The following is a 17,037-nucleotide window of genomic DNA, read 5'->3' as shown; positions in this document are numbered from 1 at the left end:
TTGTTCCGTGGTGCTGTATGCGAAGAATCCATTTCTACGGAAAGAAGTACCACGCCATATCGTGCACGAGCAGTGGAGACACTTCTGTATGCCGAGATATTAACCGAATCGAATGGTCAGCACGCTCCCCAGATTTCAATCCAAGAGAACACGTTTGGGCCGCAATAGGGAGACGCATTGCGACTCGAAATTTCCTTCAGAAACTTCCCTCCTTGCTCTGAAAGCGGAATGGTTCAGTTTGTTTGAAGAACTCGTGAAGCACTTGGTGTTAAACTTGTTACGAGGTTGTGAGAGCTGCATCGCAGTTCGGGATGGACATATTCCATACTGAAATGTCTCTCCGCATAGTTCTCTCTAAGCACTGTTCATTAATTCTTTAACTACGTCCTTAGAAAATTTGTAATATTTGCCAAAAACGTATTGCAATTTAATTTGTACGAAAATTATTCCACATTTTCGTTTGATATAATTTATTCAGTATGTTGGCAATAAATTTGGGCCCACATTTGGCTGTAGTCATGAAATAGTTTTCATATACAGGTAAAAATATAGTTCGTCTTTAGCTTTTGAACAGTATTGTAAATTTATCTGTCAAAATACGATAATTAAAAAACAGTTTTTTACTTACTTGGGGCGGAACGTGTGCTCCACTGAGAGATGCAATTCCTAACAGAATTATGGGCATCCAGCAGCAAAAGTCTGTCATCACAATCACAGTCATCCTTTTCGCCATAGTTGCATCGTTTCGATTGTCTGGATTTCTTACTGCTCGCTTTGTTTTCCTAGCTATAACGAACATCCATAAGTAGGCTACAGCAATCATTGTAAACGACACAAAGTTCAACGCCAGGAAAACAAACACCGAGTATTCCCAACCACTGGGACGTTGAGGGGTAATGTGCAATGCTAGACACACTCCAGATCGGCCATAATAATTGGCGAAGTAATCGGTGCCGACAATCGGTAATCCAGCTAAGAAAAACACGACGATCCAGACACCGAATATGATGACTTTCGTGTGGTTCATCTCAAGGCGTTTGACTCGGAAAGGAAAAATAATGCACACAAAGCGTTCGAGGGTAATAACAGTCAGGGTAAAGACTGACAGTTCGCTAGACACTGTTGACACGAATCCGGCCAACTGACAAAGTTGGCTATGTCGCCAGATGACGTCGTATACAAAATACACTCCTCGGAAATAGGTGTCAACAGAGGCGATCATTAGTAGATAGATTCCCATCAAAAGGTCACCGACAGCGAGATTGGTGATCAGAAGAGAGTGAACCTGAAGTAAGAAAAGAGTCATCAATCAAAAATAGTGTCAAGAATAGATAAAAACACAGAATAATTTATTACGTTGATTTTTGAATGTATATAATATTAACCGAATGCAATTATTTGATAATGTTTTTAATTTCTCTTAATGCTTTAAAGCACATGTTGAGCACTTACGAAAACTAGCAGTAATGCGCTATACATTTTACAATTTCTCGTGTGAGGGATTGATAAAAAATATATTTCATCTAAATTGCAATAGCTCCTTGTTTTATTTTAACAATGTAATTGACTTTCTCAAAAAGCAAATAGCTAAGTACAAGAACACGTATTCTGCTACAATGCGCTGATAGCAAAAACATTCATCGAAATATTTTTGCTATCAGCAAACTTGTTGTTGCCAAGGCAACTAAGGGCTGTAAAAATCTATTCTTAAGCATTTCTAGCAGTATTTACATTTATTTATATCCGGGTATAAATATGAATTTGGTTAATTCATGGAGTTTAAGCTACTCCCACCCTAGATGGACTTATGGTAGAGGGCCGTTATAATAATAATAATAATAATAAAGAAAGAAATAAACACTCTGAAGTCGATTCATATTTGCACGCCTAGTATTCTATTCTGGTATATGTATTTAATTATTAATGCAATTTATTTATTTAAATAATTTATTTTAAATTATAAAATAAAATAAAATAGATAATTAAATTCCTTAAAAATGAACTAATACTCATGGTACTAAGGCGCTGTAGTTTTTATTTTGAAATCCACGATGCTAATACACTGTAAGGTTACAGTTTTTCGTGGACGGAAATGAAAAAAAAAAAACAAAAAACAAAAAATTCGGGTTGAATAATTGCATGAGCAGAAGACGCGGAACGCGTATCGGTTTTAAAAACAGCTTCCGTTAGGTTTTAATTCAGTTCCTTCATTTCTAATAACGAAGAGATCCATCTTACAATCCTCGGGAGAAATTTTATGAATTCTTTCCATAACACCGAACTGCTGGAAACGTATTTTGTTAGAAACAGCATTTCGGAGGGTGGGGGGGTAAAGCAGAATGTGCAAGCGAAAGAAGTAAGAAGTGATGCGTTCGGTTGTCGATGGTTCTCAAGAGCCTAGTTCCTTTACACACTTCTTTTTAGTTTAGTGTGATGGCTTTTATTTGCGGGTAGCTTCAGAACTCTCCGAAAAAGAGGAAAAAATCTTTCATTTTAAGTGAAGTAGTGACAAATACTTGAACGGAGTGCGTTTAAATATTTAAAATAGGAGATCACTAACGGCGTATTAAATTCTTAGAACTAAATACGACTTGTGATATTCTCGGGGCGCGATTTCTTGCCAAAAAAAAAAGTGATCTGTGTGTTCCCCACCCACATTCATCAGAATTCTTGAATTTTCCCCTCATTGTTATTGAGAAAATCTACACGCACTGAAGAATCGCTTATAAAATGAACACTTTATGTTACAATTCTTAATTCCTTGCTATTTTAGAGTAGTGAATTAGTCCTTTTCAGCTTCCGGTTTGCTTTTAAAGAAAGCTCACAATTCGCAATTCTGATATATTGTCAACGTCCACGTACAGTCAGCTTTGTTTTGTTTACTACAGCTTCAGGCATCCGACAGTTATTGCATCTAAGTAGTTATATAATTCATTCCTGCTGGTCTTCAGGTGAAATTAAAGAGAAAGTGTTTCTAAATTAACTGCTTTAAAAAAACTACTCTAATTAGATGAATTCATTGCATTGAGATGAGTCCATTTCTTTCGCAGATTTTCTTACTCTATAACAGAATAATTAGATCTTTTTAATGTTTTTTTTTTTCGTCTTTTGGAAGCTAGCTGGTCGCTTGTTTCTAGTCTTGGTCACAGTACCAGTTTAGTGTATATTCCTTAACGGCTTGTTTAGATTATAAAAAAATGACACAACTTTCGCCATCGTGTTATTAATGCATTACAATTATCGTGTGTTCTATTATTGATTTCTGAGTTCCTGTTTTAAAATTGCGAATTTCTTCAAGGAGGAAAAACTTTACTTATCTGCAGTAAAGAACAACTAATTTGGTAACACGTCAAAAAAAAAAAAAAAGTTGTTCTGGTCAGTCATTTATTTGCTCTCAGAATCGAGCAAATCTCCTAAATAATATTATGTAAGTTAGAGACAGGTCACCCATACGTCCGTAATTTTATTCAAGAATTCCTATTTTTCTTTACTACTTAAATGTGTGTAGCTTCCGTAGCTCAACCAGTATAGAGCTGGGAAGAGCTGGGTTCGATTCCCGTCTATGACGTGAGGAACCTTTACCTGGTCTCTCTTTCGACTAAATCTGAGTTAACCAGTCTCAAACGGAGGTGAAGGGTTTCCCCCGGTAACTAGGGTTTTTCATCCCTCAAAACAGGCAAACTGGTTCTCGTGAACACACATACGGATCTACAGTTATAAACTATGCTATGGCAAGGAAGGCAACGGGAAACCACCTTGCTCATAATCATCTCCGTAGTATGGTAGCATACAGCGACCCTCACCAGCCATAGCTGAGGGAATAGGATAGACTTAAATGTGTATTATGTAAATTAGTATTACTAATACAATTTTCATTTCACGTTAGCATTTTCTCAGCCACGACGATATGCTAGCCTTTAACGACCTGACAACCCATCAAAAATAAATTATATTTTTATCCGGCATATAAGGTATTACATAAATTTCCTATGATAGCAAAGATTAATTTTTACGATGACTGATTAATCATAGAAAGACTGTCCCAATATTATTCGTTAACTCTTAACTATGGGCTTAATTAAAATATATTTCTATTTTTGTATGTTTGTTTATTTTTAATTTACTTGTTTATTATTTATTTTTATGAACTGATCACATAGACAGTTGCTTGTTATATAAACAAATAAAAGACACGCGAATCTAATATTTGAATAAAAATCAATATTTCCATTTAAAGCAATGGAAAAAATCAATGAAAAGTGACAAAAATTTCTTCCTACCCTATTGCTTGTCCTATGTAGTGTCCTCCATATAATAACCAACATGTTTCCCGTAACAGCAATTATACCAAGTACCCACACACTTAGCCTGAGGACAACATTTGACATGAGATCTTCGCAGGAAGAGAATTCATCTGGCTCTGGAAGACAGTCAACGCCATACGGTGCCAAACAGCAGAAACGAAATTCGTCAGTTACACTAAAGAGAGAGAGAGAGAGAGAGAAAATATAAGAGGAATAAAAAAAAATATTTTCACTCCATTATTTAAAACTAAAATTTGAGTCTTTGAAAAACGACAACTGCACACTATATAATATAAATAATATAATACATAATATATCGTAATAACAACAATGAACTTTTTATACGAAATTTCTGAAGAGAGTGTCAAGTGGCTAACGAAACAAGCGATCACTGTATTTTAATATGTAATGCAGTGCTGGTCAAATGTGATTAAAAAATAAATAGAAGATGTGTCATTTCGCCAAAAACTGTTGCAAATTTCAGGAAAAAAAGGGTCTTTCTTTTTGCTTTCATTATCTGTAAATTTGTAGACAATCTAAAACCACTATTTCCTGGTACATGTAAACCGTATATATATATATATATATATATATATATATATATATGAGGTGAGCGTGGGGCCATGCGACGGGTCCACCACACCCCAATCCATCGAGCCCCAAAGGACCTATCCAAATACTGACGCACAGAAATGCCAAAATGGGCTGGATCCCAGTTGTGTCGGACCACATCTGCCGACGCACAGTCATTGGAACACATTGTTCAGTAAATCCGGCAGAACTTCTTCCAGAAAGGTCCGATACTTCTGGGAGTCCAGTCGCGGTGGTAACAGGTATGGGCCGACTAAACAGTCAGCGACGATACCTGGCAATACGTTAATGGCGAAGCGTTGTTGTGCAGCATGGGATCGCACAGCGTGTGGGTTCTCATGGGCCCACATATAAGCATTGTGGTGATTGAAGAACCCCTCCCCTTTCGCGGGTAAATGAAGCTTCATCCGTGAACAAAACACAAGTTGGAAAATCCAGGTCTACGGCACTTTTCTGCAGAAACCACTGCGCGAATTCCACACGTCGAGGATAATCTTCCGCCATCATTAACTGGACCCGTTGCAGATGAAATGGATAAAAGGACCCATAGTGCAAAACGCGCAATACATTGGATCGAGATACTCCTATAGCAGAGGCAACGGCACGTGTGCTTGTCTCTGGATTATTTTCCATCGCATGCAACACCTCCTCTTCCATGGCGGGATTTCGAGTCGATCGTGGCTGCCCACTATCATGCCTGAGATCCTTGAATGATCCATAGTCACACAAATTCTGATGCAAATGCGCAAACATTTGGTGATGCGGTACACCTCTGTTTGGGTACCTTTCGCGATATATTCGTACAGTAGCGTCAGCTAACCCGTAAACGAGGTACATGTCTGCCACCTCAGCGTTCGTAAAACGACGCATGTTCTTCGTACGACGTCGAAAGCTTGACTGAAGAAGCCCCAATTGCTCACCTGGAACGCTGGCGAACAGTGCCACCTGTCATTTTCGGGTGGCGTTTCCAGTCATGCTTTCCTATCTGAATATGGTTGATTTTGATGTTCTCTACCTCTCCTCAAACTTTGTACGTTGAATTTTGAACCACCCTATATATATATATATATATATATATATATATATATATATATATATATATATATATATATATATATATATATATATATATAATATTTTTTGGGGGGGGGGAGATGGACTGAGTGCTAGACTCTTTATCCCTTCATCTGATTGAAGAAAATGTGTAGATGGGGTGTTATTGAGCTAAAAGCTCTAGTCATGGCTGGTAACAGCAATAGCCAAGCTTGAGTTAAAACTTCATTGGCTACAGCAAGGTTTCCCAAACTTTTTTTTCCGTGGCTGGTTATTTTAATACTTCATCTTCGTGACCCACTAAACGTTTTATGGCCAAGAGGTAAAATAAACAGATTTGAATGTTCATAGAGTTTTCATTTTGTTAAAGGTACCAACCAATTTTATAAGCTAGATTTTTAATATTTTTTCCCAAGTAAGCAAACAGACAAGAAAGTCAAGTTTGCGGCTGCACGTAGTGCAACACTAGGCAACTCGTGGTAAAGGTGGAGCAAACTCCGATCACTTTCCTTATAATTTTCTCCTAGTGCGAAGCACATGTCCTTGCAGAGATGTATGATGCTATGGAATAAGGTAATGGTCACTACCCATACCGGTTTCGACCTTTATTGAGGTCTCGTCAGTGGGAGCCAGACCAAAAAAAATGCCAAGGGTGAAGTAACTTAGTATATTATTATAGTATGTTTTCATGAAAACTAAATTAGCCTGCCGTTTCCTTTTAATAATAAATATCCCCAATTCTACTTAGTATGTTATTATAGCTTATAAAATTACTTGGTATCTTTAACATGATATATACCTAAGGTAAAAAATCTTTACATAAAGTTTTCATTTATTATTATTATTATAAAGAAGCATTTACTCTGACAAAAATATAAAGACGGAGCGCGTTTTTCGTTTCTATTAATTAAATTATTATTCATTAGTCCCGATTAAACGCTATTTACTTGTATTTTAGAGTTTCGTGAAAAAAAGAAAACCCAAAAACGAAACACCTAGGTTTTCGAGAGTTTTTTAGGCCACCCGGCATTTAGCTTTCGTCACCCGGTGCTGGGTCGTGGCCCATCATTTGGGAAACGCTGGGCTACAGCGTTGCCATCCGTTACCCTAGGTTATCCTGGCATTCTTAGATAGAGATCAACTCAATATATAAATATATATATTTATGTAAATATATAATATAATATAATATAATATAATATAATATAATATAATATATTTACTAATATATATTTAATAATATATGATTCCTGTTATAAATGCTAGATGGTGTAGATTTCTGATTTTTAGTTTCTTAACTTTATTTTTATATTTTAATTTTGACAAATTTCTAATATTAAACTTATAATGTTTAATTTGATATTCTGATTGTATTTTATTTTATATATCGGATTTTGTTATAGCAGTATTATAACTGCTATAACAAAATATATAGATAGATATACTTGCATGACAAATGTAAAATGCTTAATAGATACACCTTTTTTTGCATCCTAGGATATTCTAGACATTTATTGTTTTTTTTTTTCGTGCACAAGTTGAAATACAAAAACTCGCTGAATACAAAACAATTATTAGTTTTAATCTTTATTAGAATGGCCATTAAGAGAAAATGTAATCAAAACTTGATGATAAACATAAAATAGATGATAACTGCATAACTTCCGGAAGCAGTTTCCTACTAGATCTGATTTAAGTATTAATTCTTTAAACCAAATTCGACATGAGTGAAGGCGTCTAGATTGTTATAGTTATGTAAATTTCCGATAATAATAGACGGCAGAATTGGGAATATTTATTATTAAAAGGAAACAAGAGGCTAATTTAGTCTTCGTGATTTAACTTGCCACCATATTTAATTAAATTTCAGTATCTCAGCTTTATTAACATATCTAATATTATTTCTTTTAATTAAGCCACCACTTCTACTGAGTATCGTTATTTAACAGCATATTCTTTTATAATTAGGCATACTTACACCTTTCCCAAAGACTCCAGTCCAGACAATAATTTGCTGTCCATAACCAGAATGGTGCTGCGTGATAAGTCCCTGGAAAGTTGCGAACAAATTAAAGCTGTGAATAACAAAGAAATCCAAAGGGAGACTTTATTATAGCATAATGGGAAGAGAGTAAAGAAATGCATTAATTAAATTGAATTCGTAGCTATTTGAATCGTTACTTGAAATGTAATGGTACGGAATTTAGCTTTGCAGTGAAAATGGGAAAGAATACAATACGAAAGTTCAAATTTAAAGCGATCTATTGGGAGGATGAAGCAATAAATATAAACATAAAAATAAAAGGTAAAAGCAATTGGTTATATATATATATATATATATATATATATATATATAATCAATTCTGGAAAGAGAGTGCTAAAATCAACGCATTTCATATTACTCTCCGACCACAGATGCGAGAACCTTGGCTGGCACAGCGTCAAGAAGAGTCAATTCATGTTGAAGGGGAGAAAGAAATAAGGCGGTGTACAAATTCGTCACCAACATGCGAAATCACGTACGTTATACGTAACATTTTTCAACTGTTGTACAAGCAAAATAGTTACCACTTTAAAATCTAGAATTTTCATAAAAGCAAAGCTAATTTTCTGCAGTATACTATTACCCTATTATTGCAATAGATTTGCTTTCTTCTGCCATGCGCAGAAGTCTAGAGGTCTCGCATTTGTGGTCGAACAGTATTTAACTTCTTTTTTTAAAATTTATTTTTCTTTTCTTTTTTTTACAAAATACCTCTTTTGAGTAACTGAAAATAGAGGCACAAAATTTTAATATTAATTTTTGCATCTCTGATAACAATATGGGAACAGCTGGCAGCCACAACTTCCTTTGCTGTAGCAACAACTACACACTCGCCAACTATTATGACACTCTTTGAAATATAGTGAAGTATCATTACTCTTCGCAAACTGTGGTTAACTAAGTGTTGTATAAACCTTGCTTGACTGCCTTGTACCTTGGTAGCCGAAATTTTAAATAACTTTTTGCTTAAATTTGAAAATCTAGAAAGATAGGTGTGATTTACGTGAAAAATTCCTAATAAAATGGTCGCTCAGTGTACATTCCACTTACGATTAATTGGAAACTAACAAAATCCTTCATACGAGAGAAGTCAGAAATTTTTTGAAACAGATGTAAGGATTCTTACCAATTTCTCTGCAGAATTAAATGCTGATTTTGCTTTAAAGTATTTCATACAGTTTCACTTATCTGCAAATCTTAATTTTTTTTTTCTCTTGTTCGTCTCAAAACTTAATGTCATAGCGTATTAGAGCATCCCCAAGGAATGGTTTTATACATGCAAATGCAAATTATAACCTTTTGAAATATGAAGTCATTATACAAACAAGTCATATTTAAATAACGAATCTATCTCAGAAGACTTATAAATATCTCAATTTATAAGATACTTAACTATACCCAAATGATCATTCGGAAAGAAGAGATATCATTAGCCATTTCTTTCAGCGTATATTTTTCTTATACGAAAATATTTCGCTGAGAACACGATAATTTAGATTGTTCTTTTTATTTAAACAAAGGAAAATCTTACTTTTTCGAGGCTTAACATGTAACATGATTATAAAAGATAACAATGATGAGTTTTATATGTAGAAGGCAACATTATTTTTAAGCCATGCGTTTACAAACTAGGTTAATGATATTCTTTCAATGAAAGAAGCCGGAGATTTTTGTTTTGGCTTTGTGCGCATTTTTCGATAAATTATCATTATCAGTCCGAAAATGGAACATATTTACATGTCTGATAAAGTATTTAAATTAGTTACAAAACAAAATGGTGTATTATGTAAAATATAATTTTATTTTTAAAAAAGCTTAGAAAATAAAAAAGAAAAAATAATAGCAATTTAATTAAGATATTGTAGCAGTTTTATAAAAGTTTGATAAATATTTTAATGTAATAAAATTGACTGAATTTAATTTAATTCCACTAGTTTAAATCTTTCTAAATTTAGACAATAAAAACATAAATCTATGGAAAATATCTGTTAACGCAAACACAGCATATCAAAAGTAATATTGGGAATTTTTAGAATTCATCTTATAGACCTACAGATTTTTCGTTTAATTATGATTTCTCCTAATTTAATTTGTGAGTCGTATTCTGAAGTCACTTCTACAAAGAAGCACAAAAAGAAAATATTTCTTTATAAATTGTGCCATTGGTCCACTATCAGTATCAGAAAAGAACTGGTATTTAATTCATAAACATGATAAGCCGATATTATTCAAGGACCAAATTTATTGATTCGTTATTGTCTAGTAATTGATTTATTTAGTAATTTATTTAATAATAAATAAATTACTAAATCGCTATTAACAAAACATAAGCACAACAGTGCCTAGATGTGAACAATTTTTTTTCTATTTTAATCACTTATATAAAAAATAATAAAATTTACAACTTACAGGGTCACAAGTTTATCCAAGCCATTGAAGGTTCCATCTTTGAGGTGTCTTATGCTGTTGTGAGACAGATCTCTAAAAAAGAAAAATAAATAAATAAAATAAGACAAAAAATAAAGGTAAAATATACAATTCTACCTTTTCTATTGGTAGAATATACCAATTCTAAATTACATGACAGTAATTATTTTGGATATGCTTTAAAAAAACGTAATTTAAAATATCTAAAAATCATGACACCTAAATTTAGATAAGTACTATTAATTTACTAATTACAACTTTTTATGCAAAACTCGTGTAATATTACTCCAAAATATTATAGAACTCTCCAAATTGAAATTAATCCTCGGAGCTATGGTATTTTAATTTAATATTTAGGGGCCTGAACATCGCTACTGCTTATCTGTGCATAGTCTTAACTTTGCAGGTATTTTATAAGAAACGTAATATGTATTATCATTTTTATTACCAAAATAACTTTGTAATTTAAACTCACACCTCTAGTCTCTTGGCATAAACACCATATATCCTTGGAATAAGCTTCACATCCATATCCTCATTTGACGCCAAAAAACTAGGGTTCTTTTCCACTCAAGAGATTACTTCTCATCTGAACAAATCAGCCTTAGAATACTGCTCTTGCATTCGGATGGTGCACCAAGAACATCTTTCTAAATGATGACTCCTCTTTCACTTTAATTGATTACTCCGCTCTCACTGACTCACTCCAGTCATCACAGACTCACAAATATAGTATTTCCACTTTATGTCACTTCGACAGATATTTTCATGGGCACTATTCCGGCAAACTGGATGCAACCTTGTCATCACCTTCCTTGAAGCCCATAAACACCAAATGCTGCGACAACGTTCTTCACTATCTACGTCCAAACATACCGAACCAACTTCTCATCCTCCTGTTTGAACATCTACTTCTGTTATTCTTTGGAGTAGTCTTCCCCACACAGTTTTTTTTTTCATAAGGAAGACAACCTCTTGTTATTAAAAATAAAAATATTAAAAAACATATCAAAATTTCATTTTTTCTTCTCCTCTTGGCAATGAATATGCTATAGGTTTTATAGTCTGTTGAATGTGTGAGGGTGGTTCATATTCAAACGAGTGTATGTGTGTGTGTGTGTGTGTGTGTGTGTGTGTGTGTGTGTGTGTGTGTGTGTGTGTGTGTGTGTGTGTGTGTGTGTGTGTGTGTGTAACAATGTATCTTTAATTATTATTCCATTCGATTGAAATGGACCACAGGGTTTTTTATTCTTATTTTGGGCCTGTTTGATTTTGCTATTTAAATCTATGTTAAACAACTACGCATGTTAGGATCTTTGAGATGGACAGAAAGAGAGACTATAATAGTGATCTAATAGATAATGCGTTATTTTTCAGAAAGGAATTCTAGATTGTTCGTGAGTCTTAATTAGGTCTCCAATGAGATCAGATTAGCAATGGAATTTGAAAATAACCAAGCTAACCTTGGCGATTACTAACGTTAAGACGTTTCAGATGAAGCAGTCTTCATTTCTGATAACTGGTTCTTAGATTACATCTGGCCTTTTTCTAAGACTCGAATTAAGACTGTTCATTAAATAGTTTTGTGTATTTTAATGAGCAGACAAAATTCATGACGAGCAACTCTATATGATGGCATTTATTTAGATCCGATTGCATGGATAATCCTACAGGTTTATTTATTTCAATTGATGGAAAAATACTTTCAACTTAAGCCTAAATACAGAAGATTTGGTTACAGAGAATCATTTTTCCTGGATGAGAAAGTTCGAAGAGTTTGGATTTTGGGCATAAAATATTGAATATTTTTATGTTTTGAACAAAAGCGTTTTGATGGAAAGAAGCAAGAGCGTTGGTTATAGTAACCGCGATCTACATTCCTTATTTCGTTTTTCTGTATTGCAAAACGGCCATTCATAAGGAACTGCGAATGGCAGCGATCGAAGCAGTACATAATCAGATTGATAAGGAAAGCTATCAAAATAATATTACTTTATTAATGTTTCATTTATGAAATAATATGAGAAACCTAATTGTCAAATGTCCTAAAATTGAACTAAATTATTATGCCGTGCTAAAGCAAAATTTCAAACGAATAGAAAAAGGAGGGAGAAGGTATTTAATAGACCTCAGTGCACACATGAAAGTAACTGATATACAAAATATAAAGGACAACTGAATTCTCTAAATCTGATATTTCGTTTTATTAATTTTCTCGATACGACTGTAGGAGCCAAGTAGACCAAATTGACATCGTATCCGCTCTTTCCAACAAGTCCCACTGTGGTATGGATGTGTTTGTAAGCCTGTGAGTGAAGATATCCTTTAAATAATCTCATAGACAGTAATCGGTGCTGTATGGAGCCCACTGGCATTTAGCCTTGAGACTAATTAGCTGCTTGCCAAAGTGGTTTAACAACCATTCATTCCTTAGCTGTAACTGATAGTGAGTTGGCGAACCATTCTACTGGAATTAGAATTTATCGAAAGGTGAGAGAAAAACGATTCCACTTCTTTCCAAAACGTCTTATGTATATCTACATACTGTTCCTTTGTGATAGTGACAGTCCATCCATGCTCTTCAAAGAAGACTGAGCCAATTATACAATTAAGAAAATTTAAATATCAAACAGCGTATTTTTCTGAATGTAAAAGTCTTTCTGCAACGTCTTGAGGAGAATGTGACTCTCCCTCAGAAGATGCTGTTCTTAGAATTGACTTTTCTTTAGAGATCAAAGTAAGCGTAGTCTGACATCCACAAAAAACTATTTTTAAAAAATGGGCTATCCTGACCATGAGAGCAGTTAATTCATCATCAAGAGTCCTTTTGGGCGTTTCTCTGGAGATTCTAAGTGATTCCCAGATGGACCGTCTTGGACTATATTCCACTGATTCTCGCACTATTTTGACAACTTCTCTTCATTCTCTGAATCTTGCTGAACGGCTTGGACGATCACCAGCTTTTGAATTACGATTAAAGGTAGTCCCATGTTTCTTGAATTTGACAACCTAACTAGTATACTCCTTTTAGGGAATGTTTTATGAATTCCGAATTCGCGCATTGAACGTCTTGAACGACTCACATTTTTGACACATAAAACACGATGGTCTGGTTTCTAGTTAGGTTTTAATGTTCTTTCGCGTTGTTTGTAGTATATCTCAGTATGCGATACGAAATTAAAATTAAATGAATTCATATTTATTTATTAAAATAAATGTAAATGGGTTGATGGGGCCTCTTTTCTGGATAGACCAGAAAAATGAAACAACATTTCCATTTCCATTTTAATGGAGAACATCAGGATTTTGAAACTCACTGTATGGATTATAACGCAGTGCTAATACAATGGAAGAAGGGTCATTTTTTTACAACGTAGAGCTCAACTTAAGGAATATATTTAACTACATAATTTTTCTTTGTTCATTAAATATAACCAATAATTAAGCATGGAAATAATGGCAATAATCAGATGAAATAATAAATAATATGATTTTTTAACCAATAGTTGGCGGATATTTGGTCATTTTACCCTAGGAGGATGTGCGTGCACCACGTGACTGAGTGTTGCGATTTATATTACAGAAAGAAACCCATTAGAAAACCTGATATGAAACAATTTCTTTTTATTTCATTTTTTCGTTTCTTTCTTTTTTTTTTTCTTTTTGAATTTTCATATGTTGGACTTACTCCATTATTGACTGATTGGAAAGAAATTAACAGACACCCACATGGGCACGGTACATCGTCCCATCTAACGAGTGAAGTGTTTATAAGTTGTGTAAATTGGAGGAAGATGATGCTCCCAAGTCAGTGCAACTGTGCCCGGATGAAATGGATGCAAGAAGGGTACTGATGGAATTTAAAAGAGGCATTGTGATAAGCCTTCCATGTTGCAGGCTTATCATGTAGGCAAATTGTTGAAACATTCGTCCACCCCATGCTAACAATCAGTGATACCATGCTGATATGGAAGCGCAGGGAGACAACTGCAAGTTCTACTCGCAGTGGACGACCACTTAATACTCCCCGAACGCGATCGTAGGATACTAAGAAGGATAATATGTATAAACCGCAATTCATTGGCCAATACGTTGATTGCAGAGTTCCGGGAATCGCCTGGAACACGAATCTGGACAAAAACATTCAGAACAGGACAGCAATATACGAGTCTCACATTACCTGAACCAATATGCAGAGTTGTCTTCAGTGGTGAAAGGAGCGTGCACAGTGGAAGCTTAGAAAGTTGTATTATTGAGCTATACGCACGTCTCTGTCTTCTGTTTGTTCAGATATCTCTTGGAGTTCAACATTCTGGACAATGAAATAATCAATAATATTTTGTGGTGTTTTTTACGAAACTGACCATTGTGCACCGTGTTATAAGGTTTCTGTTATAACTGCGTGGTTTGTGGACATAATCGTCACCACACTTGACTGGCCTCCACAGAGCCTGATCTCAACTCCACTGAACATTTCTGGGACGAACTGAAGTGTTAGGTGAGGTCAATAGACATCCGCGTCACAACAGGCCAGGACCTCATTATAAACCTATAGGAATAATGGTCCAAATTCCTATTGATCACTATCGTTCGCTTGTGGAAAGTATACCCTATAGGACTGCTGCAGTCATCGTGGCGAAAGGAGGTCCTACATCTTATTAAGGTGAACGCCATGTCTGTTTGTTCCTTACACTATGGTATCCGTTGACTTCTTTCCAGCCAATGTATATGTAATTAACACATCGTATAAGAATAAAATTTTATTGATATTTATAATTAAAATCAATAATAAAAATAATTCTTTGAAGTAATATTCTTAAAATACTTACAAATTAAGCAAAGACCGCAATCCAAGGAAAGCATTTTTTGAAATATTTCGAAGATCCTGATTGCTCAAATCGCTGCAAAAGAAAAAACAAAATTCTAATATTATTCGTTGTAATCATTATGTTTTAATTTCTGATGAAAACATGAAAACCTAAAACGTAAATGAATCATTTATTTAGTTATGATGTCATCATAACTAGCAAAAATTAAATTTTAGTTAGTTATGAAGAAATTATTCATTTTATTAAAGGAATGTTTCAGAACACTGAACAAATTATCTTCTAAAATTGGGAAAGGAACATTCATTCCGGGAATCTCACTCAAGAAAACTGAAGGTTACAATCACTCAACCCAGATATTATGCAGTTGAGAAACGGAAGAGCTTTCAGCGAATTAGCAGAATTCACTAAAGAGATTAAAAACACAAATTTAGGAAAATAAATTCGTTAGAAGAACAAATTCCAAGAAACTGAAAGAGAGAAAATACATATTTTACATTTAATGCTTAAAATCTAAAATTGTAAATGCTGCGATGGAAATACGGAAGCATTTATTGCTGGCGGAAAAATGCGATAGCAAGATTTGCCCCAAATGTTGAATTTCTAAAGATGTGGATAAATTTCACTCACTTGCTAACCGTTCGAATTTAATCTTACTCAACTGAAAAAAAGAAATGAATCAAGTAAGAATAGCATTTTGACGACTGTTATTCAACATGCCTTACTCGTCACACGTCACGCTTTCAAGTAAAGCATGTTTTTTTTAATAATAAAAATATTTTTTTTTAAATAAAAATATTTTATTATACAATATGATATGAAATACAATTTATTTTAAGTCTTATAAAAAATGTAACATTCAAAATTTTTTTTAAAAAAATTGAAATTAGCTAACTACAATTTTTCTCATTATTTTAAAAAGGAGGGGTGGCATAGTATCCTTCCGATTATTACATTTAATGCGATAAGTTATTTATGATCTATTATATTTGTATTCAGCAGTGAGTGTTGCTTAGGAGGTTATTAAATACAATTGTAAAAAACAATAAACGAATTGAAACCCATTGCTTTTTTTAGAGTCAAGCATACATCCGAAAATAAGAAAGGCAACACGGGCTTTGCCAATACATAATTTTGGTTAATTGTTTGTCAGATAATATTACTAACTCAGGAAGGCAGTTACAATAGTTTAAAACATTTAAATCTGGTCTTCAAACTCAAATTACTTTAGCGTTGAAATAATGTCATATTATAAAAAACTTCAGAGTATTTATGACAAAACCCTTACTCGAAATTAATGAACCCTTACTTGAACAAGGAGGGACATGCTTATATACTCATTATTTTTATATTTTGCGTACAGGCTACTGGTATGCAAAATTTGAAGATTTATTGGGACTGGGGCGTCAGAGCAATATCTTTAGTTTCCTTCTCCAGTTAACCAGATCAGTAGCTTATCTTTGTCATCAAGGTGATGACAGGATGATCACTAAAATATTATAATGTATATTGACACAAGCCTGTTGTATTAACAGTGGATTTCGTCAGAATATTAGCAGTAATTTAGTCCCTAAAAGCTAAATCCCAGAAATGAACAGCACAGTGCAAGTTAGGCAATATCCATAAGCTTCTGAAAGGTATGGAAAAGCTACATTAGGGTTCTGGGAGTAGAACGGAAAGACGTCCTGAGCAGAATTAGAGAGCAGTTTTGGAGATGTCTGAGTTTCGTTTTGTTAGTTTATGACTCTTCCATGTTAATTCATCATCATGTGTAACCTTATAATATTTGTTG

The 17,037-nt window shown here is 34.0% G+C and overlaps 1 protein-coding gene across 1 annotated transcript in view; it reads right to left on the bottom strand.

Annotated features, from left to right (window-relative positions):
- LOC150094740 (uncharacterized) overlaps window positions 1-17,037 on the bottom strand; it is a 138,939-nt gene that overhangs the window by 13,609 nt on the left and 108,293 nt on the right. The window contains exons 12-14 of the mRNA XM_090411655.1: window positions 10,402-10,473; window positions 4,281-4,479; window positions 629-1,285 (exon numbers count right to left, since the gene is read on the bottom strand). Of these exons, the coding sequence (XP_090267781.1) occupies window positions 629-1,285; window positions 4,281-4,479; window positions 10,402-10,473 (928 nt within the window). The remainder of the gene's footprint in view (window positions 1-628; window positions 1,286-4,280; window positions 4,480-10,401; window positions 10,474-17,037) is intronic.

The sequence above is a fragment of the Typopeltis vanoorti genome, chromosome 21 (assembly GCF_054136105.1).
Source record: "Typopeltis vanoorti isolate ZY-2024b chromosome 21, IOZ_Tvanoo_1.0, whole genome shotgun sequence".
NCBI lineage: Eukaryota > Metazoa > Arthropoda > Arachnida > Uropygi > Thelyphonidae > Typopeltis > Typopeltis vanoorti.
The sequence above is the reverse complement of the archived record's forward strand: the minus strand, read 5'-3'. Positions and strand labels throughout refer to the sequence as shown.